The following is a 13,154-nucleotide window of genomic DNA, read 5'->3' as shown; positions in this document are numbered from 1 at the left end:
TGCTGAGAGTTGGGGATATAAAGAAAGATTAAAAACAAAACAAAACAAAAAAAGGGAGTTCCCAGTTAAGTGGGGGAGACAACAGGCAAGCAGTGAGGCACAAACAAGATATTTGCAAAATAAACTGGGGGAGTCTTGGAAAAAAGATCCCAGAGGCCTGGGGGAAGGATTCTTGAAGCAGAGACAAGAGAAGAGAGTGACAGGCACAGAATAAAGCTGGGGGAAAAGCTTGGATTTGGTAATCTTGTGTGAGAAACAGCAAAGAGGCCAATGGTATTGGATCAAAGGGTATAAGGGGAGGGGGGCGGTGTGAGGGTTATGCTAGGGGACTAATCAAAGTCAATCAGTCAGTAGTAAACATTTATTAAGTGCCTGCTATGTGCCTGGCATGATGCTAAGCACTGTGGATACAAAGAGATTAAAATTGTAAGCAAGAAACTTACAATCTAACAGACTGAAGGAATCGAAGGAGAGAGCCGATGGAGGGAACTGAGGGTGTTAAAGAGAAATGAAGACTTGGATGGGACATGATGGCAGCTGTCTTCAAATATTTGAAAGTCTGTCAAGTGAAAGGGAAATTAGACTTGCTCTATTTGGCTTCAAAGAACAAAATCAGGACCAAGAGGAGGAAGCTACAGAGAGGATTTAAGCCTGAGGGAAGGAAAAACTTTCTAATAATTAGAGCTATAAAAAAGTGGACTACACTGATGGGAGGGACAAGGTTTTTCCTCTCTATAGGTCTTCAAGCAAAAGCTGGGAAAAATTCCTATTAAGTATATTATAAAAAGGATTAAAGTTGGACTATGTCGATGTCCTTTGCAGCAGAAGGTACATCTTCTACCAGTTAGATTCCATGAAGCCCCTAATGGTCACAGGGTTGCAGATTCAAATCTGGAAGGGATCACAGAAACCATCTTGCCATAACTGGCATCATATTGCTTTCCTTCTCAATGGCTGGGAGAAAGGAGGAAAGGAAAGAGAATTTAGAAGTCAAAAATAATTTTTAATGAGTGTTAAAAATAAATGTATTTTAAAACAGAAACTGGGAATCATGTAACCATGTTAAAAATGAATATTAATAAATGTTTAAAAAAAAAAACAGAAACTGGGGGCAGCTGGGTAGCTCAGTGGATTGAGAGCCAGGCCTAGAGACGGGAGGTCCTAGGTTCAAATCTGGCCTCAGACACTTCCTAGCTGTGTGACCCTGGGCAAATCACTTGACCCCCATTGCCTAGCCTTACCACTCTTCTGCCTTGGAGCCAATGGCTCCAAGTCGGAAGGTAAGGGTTTAAAAAAAAAAACAGAAACCATCTAGTCCAACTCTCATTTTACAGACAAAAAGATTCAGGTCTAGAAAGATTAATCGACTTGCTAGGTCACACAGGGAGTAGGCACCACAAGTAGGACTGGAACCCAGGCCCTCTGACTTCAAATCCAGTGATCTTTCTACTTACCCACACTCCCTCCTAATAAATATTTATAATTACATCAGTTTTACTTTGAAATTACTACCAAAATATACAAATATATATGAATGTGCACCTATTAAGTTTTGCTATATCTTTCTTTCCATTTGTTCTCACTTTAAAATTCTAAATAAATGAATGCAACCATTTCAATATTAATATATTTCAGTATTCCAAAGCAATTGCTCAATGCTCATTTCTATAATATCTTAAATAAATAAGAAGATATTCAACATTTCAACATTCCTTAAGCTCTTAAGCATCATGCTACTATAGGAACAAAGACTTACTTTGGTTTTGATTGGTCCTGGTTGAATCACATTGAATCGCATGCCGTATTTGCCCCATTCAGATGCCAGAGACCTAGAAATTATCACAAAAAAGAAATGAATAGAAAATCAATATCCATGTTTTTTTTTCTTTTATTGACTTCTCAATGTAGCAAGGAGGGAGGGAGACATTTTGGAACTGAAAATTTTTTAAATAAATGTGAGATGAAAAAAATAAACAAATATTGAGCCTTCCTATCCTGCTTAGGATAGAAATTCAGGGGCTACTCACAGCCCCAGTGCCGCTGTGATCAGCACCGGAGCTTTGACATACTATTTTCTCAACCTGACAGTTGACCCTTCCTTAGGCAATCTGGTGACCTCTCTCTCCTGAGGGCTCACCAGCTAAGTGACAAACTTTAGCTAGGAACTCCTGAGCTCAAGATATCTAAAAGTGTCTCCAGCACTGAGGGATACAGGCAAATGCTATTGTGCCCAGCAAATCTCTTCTAAGGATGTACATTTTATACAGCCACCAAGACAAGGAAGTTGGTACTTTACTGACTAAAAAAATATGTTTTCCTTTATTCAATAAAATCCAACAAGGTACTCACAGTATGCACAACACTATGGACACTAAGATAGGGAATTGAAAAACATAATTCCTGCCTTCAACTCATGTTCACAGTGTAATAGGGAAATACAAAATGGATGTAGCAAGGTATGATGCAAGGGTAGATGCAATACAGAACAAGAAGCAGTCTAGACTACATGGTATAAGAATTCTGAAGTGAGAAATAGTACTTTCAACAAGAAGGATCAGGAAAAGTTCCATAGTGGAGGCAGCATCTGAGATAATCCTCAAAGAGAGAGAGAGACAGACAGAGAGAGAGAGAGAGAGAGAGAGAGAGAGAGAGAGAGAGAGAGAGAGAGAGAGAGAGAAGCATTTCAATAAATTGCTAGAAAGAAGAAGGGTACAGAGGTACCTTGATACACAAGCACCTGAAGTCAGGAGCAATTTGAGACATGGGAAGTCACAATAGGGATTTTTTCTCTTTCAGTCACGAGCCAATATTTGAATCACAAGCTTCTGCCATCCTCCACTAAACAGTCTGCCAAACATTCGGTTTCACAAGTTACACAAGGCTGTCATATTTAGTTCAAGATTTGTCTGGCCATGTGAGCATCTCTATTAAGTTTTTTTTTTTTGCTTTCTTCTTTATTTTTGTCTTTATTATCAGTTTTGGGGGCAAATTTCTTAACTTTTAACCATGGGTCCTGACAACAGAGGAATTGAAGGAGGTACAGCAGCAGCAGCATATGGAGGCTTTGTAGCCTGTGGTTCCAGGGCATGCGGCATGTCCTACACACTGCCCTCTGTGCAAAATCTCTCTTACCTGTTTGCACTCCTTTCCTTATAACATTAATAAGGCTGAGGATGGTAGCATTTATATCGTGCTTTATAATTTGCAAAGCACTTTATAAATATTAGCTTATTTCATCTTCAGAACAACCCTATGGTATAGGTTCTATTATTAACCCCGTCTTACAGGTGATGAAACTGAAGTGATAATGGGAACCACAGGGGTATTAGAGATCTCTGTAAAAAGTGCATTAATACTAAAAATAGCAGCTGATGTTCAAAGATCACATACATTTTCTTAGGTAAGCCTAATAACACCCTTATGAGTTAAGTGCTATGATTGTCACTCCCATTTTATAGAATAAGAAATTGAGGATAAGAGAGGTTAAGCAGTTTGCCTAGTTGATCATACTGATAGCTAGTTAGCATATGAGGCAGGGTTCAAATCTACATCTTTATCACTTTGTGTCCAGCACTACATCCATGTCAGAGAAAGAAGAGAAGAGTGCCGGGGCAGAGTCTTGGGAATCATTCCTACAAGGGAAAACTAGAGAAGAATCAGGAAAGGAGAATGAAAAGAAATAATGAGACTGGTAGGAGAGACAACTAAACCAGACAATCAAAAGAGAACAGAGTCACGTTAGTCAAGGTAAGAGAGACTATTGAGGAGTTGTCAATAGAATCAAAGGCTATAGAAGGGCCAAAGAAGATGAGGCATAAGAAAAGAACATTTGATCTGGCAATTACAAAGTCATTATTAATCTTGTAAAGTACAACTTCAGCAGGATAGTGAGGTCAGAAGTCACAGTGTGGAGGTTTGGGAAGTAGGTGAAGAGAAAATGGAGGGAGAAGATGTAGATGAGAGGTGTCAAAACACTTGACTCACAGCCCTGCCCCAGAACCAGACTAAAATGCAATTGGAAAATATTTAATGAAATAAAGTCGCAATAAAACCTAAATAAGGTTAAGATATGGTTTTCTAAGTCAATATATACCTTCAAGGGTCTTTATGTATGTTTTAGTGATTCTGCTTCTATTTGACTTTAACAGGACTGGTTTAGACTGTGGGGTAACAAGTCCAGTGGAAAGATTTTGGGAATGGGGAGACCTGAATATATTTGTGGATTTAGAGAAAAGAACCAATAAAGAGGAAGAGGTTGAAGATGAAATAGAAGAAATAATCAATTAAACAAATTCCTAGGGGAGAAGAAGCAAAGTATAATTAGAGCAGAGGAACCAAAACAGCCAGGGGCCCCAATCAAATTAAAATAGCACTGGGAAATGTTTGACAAAATAAATGAAAATACAATACAACAGAGATAAGGTTAATTTGTGGTTTTCTGAATCAATATGTTGCTATGTATTTCTATTTGATTTGGACACCTCTGAGTTACTGGGCTTGGAAAGAAGAGCCTTTTAACACCTACTTGAGATCTCATAAGCTCCAAACTCAACATATCCAAAACAACTCATTATCTTTCCATCCAAACCCACCTCTCTTCTTAACTTTCCATCATCCATTCAGCCAATAATAGTTAGCCAAGAATTACCCAATCTTATTTCTACCTCCAAATCTCTGACATTTGTCCTCTTCTCTATACTTACAGATTCAAGCCCTAATCCCCTCTTGCCTGAACTATTGCCCTTAGTCTCCTCACCAAGCTCTGTCTCCACTCTCTCTTCTCTAATCCATCTTCCATACAACTGTCAAAGTAATTTCCCCATAGCATAGCTCTGACCTTGCACTTCCCTACTCAGTAAACCCCAATGTATGACCTTAGGATCAAATACAAACTACTGTTTAGTATCTAAAATTTTTCACAACTTGGCTCCAACCTACCTTTCTAGCTTTATGATCTATTACTCACCCCTGGTCTAGCCAAACTATCCTTCTTGCCTTACTCACACATTGTTGCCTCCAGTAGTGAGAGCAGGCCCCAATAAAATCAGAGCCATCAGCTAGAAATCACAAAGCACGTAGTCTGCTCCCCAACATAGTAAAAGCAAATTTTCCCTCTCCCCAAATACTAGATGTCCAGGAAAGAAGATAATAATACAAGAGTTCTGTGAGAAGAAGATACAGAACTGGGTCATACATTGATATGCTACCTATGATTTATTATACTATAGAAAACATGCTTAGAGCCACTAAGGCAATCTACATCCATTGCTTCCATCTTGTAAATCATTACCAATCATTGTTCCTGCAAAAGATTTACCTAATCCCTTAACTTATGTCACTTTCCCTATAAATTGTGCACCCTAAATCAATAAACTTTGTCACCACCCAGCAAGAGGATGTCTGTGTATCTGATCTGTCAGTCTGGGGGTCCAGCCCTCCTGTAATCCCAAACCATTTCTCTTACCCCGGTTCAAGGACCCACAAGCTATTTGTAGAGCTGACCACCTCGACAATACATACTTCTGATACTCCTTCTTACAATGTAGAGGGGTTAAAAATTACTGCCTCTAGGATCAGAAGACCTGGGTGTAAATACTGACTCTGACATTTACCATATTTACTACTACTAACATTTACATGTGCTCTGATATTGATTTTGAACAATTGCCTTAACCTCTGTGGGCCTCAGTTTCCTCATCTGTACACTGCAGTGCCTCACAATTCTAGATCTAGGATCCAGTAAATTCATTTGAAAATATGCTCCTTCTTCACTTCTGCCTCTAAGAATTCCTAATTCCTTCAAAATTCAACTCAAATCCTGCCTTTCCTAATCCTCCCTGTTTCTAGTGTTGTTTCAGTCATTTCAGTTGTGTCTGACTCTTCATGACCCCTCTGGCAGTTTTCTTGGCAAATATACTGGAGTGGTTTACCATTTCCTTCTCTAGATCTTTTTATAAATGGGAACATTAATGTTGACAAGGTTAAGCAATATTCCTACAGTCACATAGCTAATAAGTGTCTGAGGCTAGATTTGACCTCAGGAAGAGGAGGTCTCCTGACTTCAGATCTGGGACTCTATCCACCACACCACTTAGCTGCCCTAGTCGCTAGTGTACCCTTCCATAATTATCTTGAAATCTCTGTTTTCTTAATCTATCTGGACAATAGGGAAAGAGGAAGGAAATGTGAGGAAGGAATGAGAGATGGGAGGCAGATAGGAGGCACTGATCTCACCTATATAAAGAACTTAATGTTAACACATCTCTTTGATTATATATTTTATGTCAATTTTGAGTAAAAAGCCATCATTAGTACCATGTTGTGGCTGACTTATTCCCAGTATGTATCTCTCCCTAACAGTCCAATAAATACATTTTTGTTGTGATGTTCTGATTTTGAGAGATTTGTGGTAAAATAAATCTGCTAGTGCACTAGAAATAAAAGACCCTTTTACACATAAAACTTAGCAATCCAAGTGAAATTTATGAAAAACCACTGATTACATCAGTCATGTCTTAGATGAAGAGCTGAGAATTAAAGATACTTCAAATTTCTTCTACATTAGAACATGTCTTTGGCCAGTCCTACAAATAAATATCATCTCTGCCATAAAAGTGCCAGAATTCATAAATCATTTAGTAAGATAGCAGCACAAAATAACTTCCCATATTTCCCTAAATACAGAGAAAGTCTGACCTGATATATATCAGGAATGTCTCATCAGTTCCCTCATTTCTCAGAGATTCTGGGCCAATGAATAGTGGAGAAATAAGGAATCATTGGTTTTCCACATTTCCAAATATATGCTTTAATCATTACAATTGGGGGCAACTGAGTGGCTCAGTGGATTGAGAGCCAGGCCTTGAGATGGGTCCTGGGTTTAAATGTGGCCTCATATACTTCCTAGCTGTGTGATCCTGGGCAAGTCATTTAACCCCCATTGCCTAGCCCTTACCACTCTTCTGCCTTAGAACCAATACACAGTATTGGTTCTAAGACAGAAGGTAAGGGTTTTATTTTTTTTTAATCATTACAATTACTTGAAGAAGAAAAAAAGGAAGAGAAGGAAATGGATGGAGTCTGTTTCATCCAATGCCTTTGGACAGGAATCCGTGAAACATTCTTATGTTTACATTCTCAGAGGCAAAGACAACCAACAGTAAAAAATAAAATAAAATAACATTAAGAAGGTTTATGCCCTGAAAACATGACTTAATTCTTAATTCACACAAGACAGTCTTGAAATTTTAAAATATTTTAAAGTATATGCAATAAATAGGCTAAACATTCCCTTGGGGCCCCTATTTAGTACATTATTTATTGGGGTGTCTTGCATCTATGAGATGATCAAAGTACAAGTAAAAGGAGCTAAATAAGCTACCAGGACAGCAGATGCTACTAAATTGCATCAATCAACTTAAACAACGGGATAAATGTGATTATTACTCACATGTTCAGTATTTCCACACCTGCTTTGGCAGAAGCACTTGGCACGACAAATCCAGATCCACACTGTGCATAGATAGTTGTGATAGCCAGGAATGCTGCCCCTGAAATGTGTAAGACAATAAAAGCTGATTAATAAGAAAGCTATGCCTAAGGAGACCAGTAAACGCAGTAGAATGAGGAGAAGCCTCACTCTCTCAGGATTCTCAAGCAAAGATTAAGAGAAAGCAAAAGACCAAGTGAAATCCCAGGAGAAATTAAAGCTGCTTAGAAATCAGCTCTCAACAAATCATAAAATTACCTTAATGTGACAGAACCAATAAGTCAATAAGCTCAATCAGTTAATCAGTCAATAAGTCAGTTTTACAGATAAGGGACTATGTCAGCACTGTGTTAAGTGCTAAGGATACAGGACAAAAGCAAAAGACATTTCTTACCCTCGAAGAGTTCACAGTGTCATGGGGAAGACAACATGAAAACATATGTATGAACAAGTTTTACAGGTTAAATAGGAAATAATCTACTTAGAAGGAAAGCATCAAAATTAAGAGGGATAGGGAAAGAAAATAACACATTAGCTGAAACCTGAAGACAGGGAAAACAGAAACAGAGATGACAGGGGAGGGCAATATGAATATAAAAAGAATGTTCCAATTATCTACTGAAAGAAACTCTAAAATGAACACCTAGATGTATAAGAGGCAAAATCCAGAGCTTCCAAGACCAAGAAAAAAATAATAAGCAACCAGAAAGTTCCAAGGAGCAACAATCATGACCACATAAAACGTGCCAGCCAGAGCTTGTAAGATGATACTCTAAAAAGCCAAAGTGAAAGGTTTACAATCCAGAATATTTTACCTGACAAAATTAAGTATAATCCTAAAGGACAGAAATGGACCTTTAATGCAATGAGGACTCCCAGTGATTCCTGATAAATAGACCATAGGTGAGTAGAAACTAAGAAATGCAAACACAGGAGTTGAGAGAAATAGAAAAAGGTAAATGCATTTGAACAACTGGAAGAAATTATACTAAGGATGAAGAATTTACATCCTAATAGATGAAGGGGGGGAAAGTATCCTTTCAGAAACAAAATGTTATCAAGACCCCCACAAAAAAAATAAAAAAATAAAAAGGGGCCCTAGGAGTAGTTGTAAAATATTTTGATCATTTAAAAAAATAAAAGAAAGGGTAAAAATAATAAACCAGGGGAGAAAGGGAAAGAAAAGGAAGTAAGACATGCTATCTCCCATAATCAAGGTTCATAAGAAAACTAAACATGAAAGAAGGAGTTAAGGGAGTGGGCATCACTTGAACTTCACTTTCATCTGAACCAGATGAAAGTATGTAGATCCTTACATGCACATCATAAACACAAAGCCACACATAAATATTTTGGTGTATAAATATATTCAGTTCAAAGTGGAAACAAAGAAAGGAGGAGAGACCATGTGGAGAATGAGTGGGGATAAACACAAGGAGTAATCATAAATAAAACAAACCCCAATCTTAAGAGTATGGATCATGAAAGGGTGTTAAAAAAAAAAAAAACAAAGAAGGGATAAGAAACTGTGATATGAAAGAGAAAAGGGGCATAGGAGAGGAAACAGATTGCATTAAATGCAGATTAGACCTGAGCACATGCCTCCTCTTTCATCATCCTCATCTTGGTAAAAAGAAAGACTGGGGACTAAGAAAGCAAAAAAGTGCTAGAGGATAATATGTAGGGAAATAAACAACTAACAATCATAATTTGAGTCATTCATCCATAAAATGGAAGGGGACAGCAGAAGGGATCAGAAAGTACTATGTTGTTTACAAAAAACAAACTTGTAATACCACCACCTAGCTATACCAAGACTTTTAGGACACCCATAGAGAACCTTTAAGGTTTACAAAGTCCTTTCCTTGAAGGAATTCTGTGGGGTAGTCTAAAGTAGTATCATCTTTTTACAATGAGGAAAATGTGTTTCCTAAAGGTTAAACAATTTGCTTATGATCAAACAGCTGGAATTCAAACATTGTGAAACAGAAAAGTATCAGACTGAGAATGAAAAAACATGGGTTTTCATCCTATTTCTATCATTCTGTAACTGTACACGCTTGGACCAGTACTTTGTCTTTGGGTCTAAATTTCTTCATCCAAAAGCTGGACTATATATATATATATATATATATATATATATATATATATATATATATACCTCTAAGGGTTCTTCTAGCTCTAATATTCTATGGTCTACGACCTTAAAGTCAGTGTTTTTTCCATGATATCATAATATTCCTTCTCCAACTTACATGTGATCTACAAAGAAAACTCTATAATGGGAAAAACATAGTCAGAATATTCTTTGCAAGATTCTATGAAAAACATAATGGCTGTGTCTAAAGTCCTTGAGGTGTTTGCCTGGTTTCACACACAGCTGAGGAGAGAGGAATATATATCTAGAGATCATAAGTAACTTTAGGCAACACAGAAGACTTTTCCTTTCTCATCCCTTCCTTCCATCTTCTGGCTCCCTTTTGATGACACTGCCTCATTAGGGTACTCATCCTCCCTGCCTCAGTCAGAGAATCAGGGGACTACTCCTTGCTCCCCATGGTCCCTTCTAGGCTGCCCCTCTGCCACCATGGCTCAGTAATTTCCCCTCCTCTGAGATCTACTCAATCTATATCCACCATGGAACAAAGGTCTGTTAGCTGTTGTCCACTGGCCTCCAGGACTCTTCTCCTGACCTCAGTGTCTGGCTTACATTTTTTCTCTCTTCCCCAACTCCTGCCTTCATACGGAACACCAGCAAGACTGCTCCCTCTGTTGTTCCCATGTGTCACTTATAATCTTTGTCACTCTATTTGCTGGCTGCTGTCCCACTGTCTACAAACACATCCACAACTCTCCCATCCTCAAAAAGTCTCTCATTTGTTTAATCCATTCTCTAGTTACTGTCCCATATATCTCTGCTTATTGGTGGCTAAAGTCCCTGAGAAGATTGTCTGCAAAACATACTTCAACTTCTTTTCTCCTCATTCTCTTAACTCTCTACAGTCTGGCTTCCAGTCACATACTCCATCCCAAGCTGCTCTCTCCAAAGTCGCTAGTGATCTCATAAGTGCCCAATCCAAAGACCTTTCCTTGATTCTCAACATTTCCTGATCCTTTCTAGAGATTTTTATACTGTTATCTTTTATACTGTTAATCAATCTCTTTTTCCTGATATTCTCCAATCTCTAGGTTATCCTAATTCTGATTTTCCTCCTACCTATCTGACTCTTCCTTCTCAGTCTTCAGCTTAATCTTTGTCCAAGTCATGCTTCCTAACTGTGGGTGACCACCACAGCTCTGCCCTTGGTCTTTTTCTCTTCTCCTTCTTTGCTACTTCAATTGGTGGTTTCATCTGGTCCCATGTATCTAATTATTTTTACACAAATAATTTTTTAGGCAGTTCTTCAGTTCTTAAATCTCCTTATCCAGACTCAACCTCATTTCTAAAGTCCAGTCTCACATCACCAATGGTCTTTTAGACATTTTGGACAGGGTGTCCCATTGACATTTTAAATTCAGCATGTCCAAAACAGAACTCATCTTCACCCCCAAACTCTCCCCTCTTCTTACCGTCCCCTTTAATGTCTAAAGCACCACCATCTTCCTAGTCATTCAGGTTCACAACCCAGAAGTTATCCTTGACTCTTCACTCCCTTTCAAGGATTTTCCCTTTGTAACATCTCTCATAAGCACCTCCCACTCTAGCCTGGACATTCTAACACAATGGTGCATGTCCTTATCATCTCCCTTCCTGAACTCCTGCAATAATCCGATGTATGGTCTGTCTACCTCAAAGTCTCTCCTCACTGCAGCCTCAATCTCTACTCCAAATGATCTTCCTAAATAAGTCTCTCTATTCAAGTAATTCCAGTAGCTCCCAATCATCTCCAACCTAAAATAAGATATACTTTCTTTTTTTCTTTCCAAACACTTAGGTTCCATCTTAGAATAAATGCCATGTATTGTTTCCAAAGCAGAAAAATGGTAAGGACTAGGCGATGAGGGTTAAGTGACTTACCTAAGGTTACACAGCTAATAAAATTTGAACCCAGAACCTCCTATCTCTAGGCCTAGCTCCACTAAGCCATCTAGCTGCATCCCTAAATCTACTTTCAAATATAACCAAATATAATTTGTATGGCTTTTCAACTAATATAAAATCTTATTTGGCTTTTAAAAATCCTTTATAATCTGTCCACTTTTATCTTTCCAGTCTTCTTATTCCTTATTTAGGCTCATATACTATGCAATCCACTGGCACTGATTCTCTTGCTGTTCCTTGCAAAAGTCACTTCATCTCTGGACTCTAGTTTTCTTTGGCTCTCTCCCATGCCTGAAATTTTCTCTATCATCTCTACTGCCTGATTTCCTTCAAACCCTAGATAAAAACCCACCTTCTACAAGAACCCTTCCCTGATTGCCCTTAATACTAGTGCCTTCCAAAGATTGCATACCCTTTGAGTCAGTAATACCACTACTAGACTTGTACCCCAAAGAAATAAAAAAAAGTTTGTACAAAAATATTCATAGCTGCGCTCTTTGTGGTGACAAAAAATTGGAAAATGAGGGGATGTCCTTCAATCAAGGAATGGCTGAGCAAATTGTAGTATAAGATGGTGATGGAATACTATTGAGCTATAAGGAATGATGAACTGCTTGATTTCTATATGAACTGGAAAGACCTCCATGAACTGATGCAAAGTGAAATGAGCAGAAACAGGAGAACATTGTACACAGAAACTAAAATTTGTGGGATAATCAGATAAAACTGACTTTGCTACTAATAGCAATGATTCAGGACAATCCCAAAGGATTTATGAGAAAAAAATGCTATCTACCCACATCAGGAGAAAGAATTGTGGGAGTAAAACACAGAAGAAAAACATACGATTTATCACTTGTTTATACAGATATAGGATTTGGAATTCTGCTTTTAAAAGATTTCCATAATATAGAAATGGGTACTGAGTGATAATACATGTATAATCCAATGGAACTGCTTTTCATCTCTGGGATGGGAGAGGGAAGAAGGGAAGAAGAGAACATGAATCATGTAACCATGGAAAAATACTTAAAAATAAACAAATTTTTTCACATACTGGTGCCTTCCCTCTACTGATTATCTCCAGTTTACCTTGTCTGTGCCTAGTTGTTCGCATGCTGTCTCCTCCATTAGATTGAGAGCTACTTGAGAGAAGGGACTACTTTTTCCCTTTCTTTCTATTCCCCAGATCCTGTCCCAGTGCTTGGCACATAGTAGGCACTCTATAAATGCTTTTTGACTGACTGATAATCACACAATATAGGCAACAAATGCTATAGCAATTCAAAGGCAGTGACTGTGGGTGATCAGTGAAGATTTTATGGAGGATGCAAAACAGAAGTGATGCATAGCATTTGGACAGAAGGGGAGAGATAGAAAAATGAGGATGAAGACAGAGAGGTAGGGGTAAAAAAGGTTTGTCACAACAGAATAGAAGGGGTAACTGTTTGGGAGTCCTGGGAAATAAGGATGAACAGTCAAAGTGAGACCAGATCATATAATACCTGAGGAAAACATTGGCTAAAAACAACTTTTATGAGTTCTGTAATAAATATGCTAACTGAATATATTCAACAGATTGTAAAGTCCAAGTAAAAGACAGGACAGCAAAAAAAAAAAAAA

The 13,154-nt window shown here is 38.1% G+C and overlaps 1 protein-coding gene across 1 annotated transcript in view; it reads right to left on the bottom strand.

The window, feature by feature from the left end:
- The window catches only part of DECR1 (2,4-dienoyl-CoA reductase 1), a 61,329-nt gene that overhangs the window by 6,031 nt on the left and 42,144 nt on the right, over positions 1–13,154 (bottom strand). The window contains exons 6-7 of the mRNA XM_044668376.1: positions 7,451–7,550; positions 1,757–1,829 (exon numbers count right to left, since the gene is read on the bottom strand). Coding sequence (XP_044524311.1) covers positions 1,757–1,829; positions 7,451–7,550 — 173 coding nt within the window. The remainder of the gene's footprint in view (positions 1–1,756; positions 1,830–7,450; positions 7,551–13,154) is intronic.

This window comes from Gracilinanus agilis, chromosome 1 (genome assembly GCF_016433145.1).
Source record: "Gracilinanus agilis isolate LMUSP501 chromosome 1, AgileGrace, whole genome shotgun sequence".
In the NCBI taxonomy this organism is placed as follows: Eukaryota; Metazoa; Chordata; class Mammalia; order Didelphimorphia; family Didelphidae; genus Gracilinanus; species Gracilinanus agilis.
This window is presented reverse-complemented; position numbering and strand designations above follow the sequence as displayed.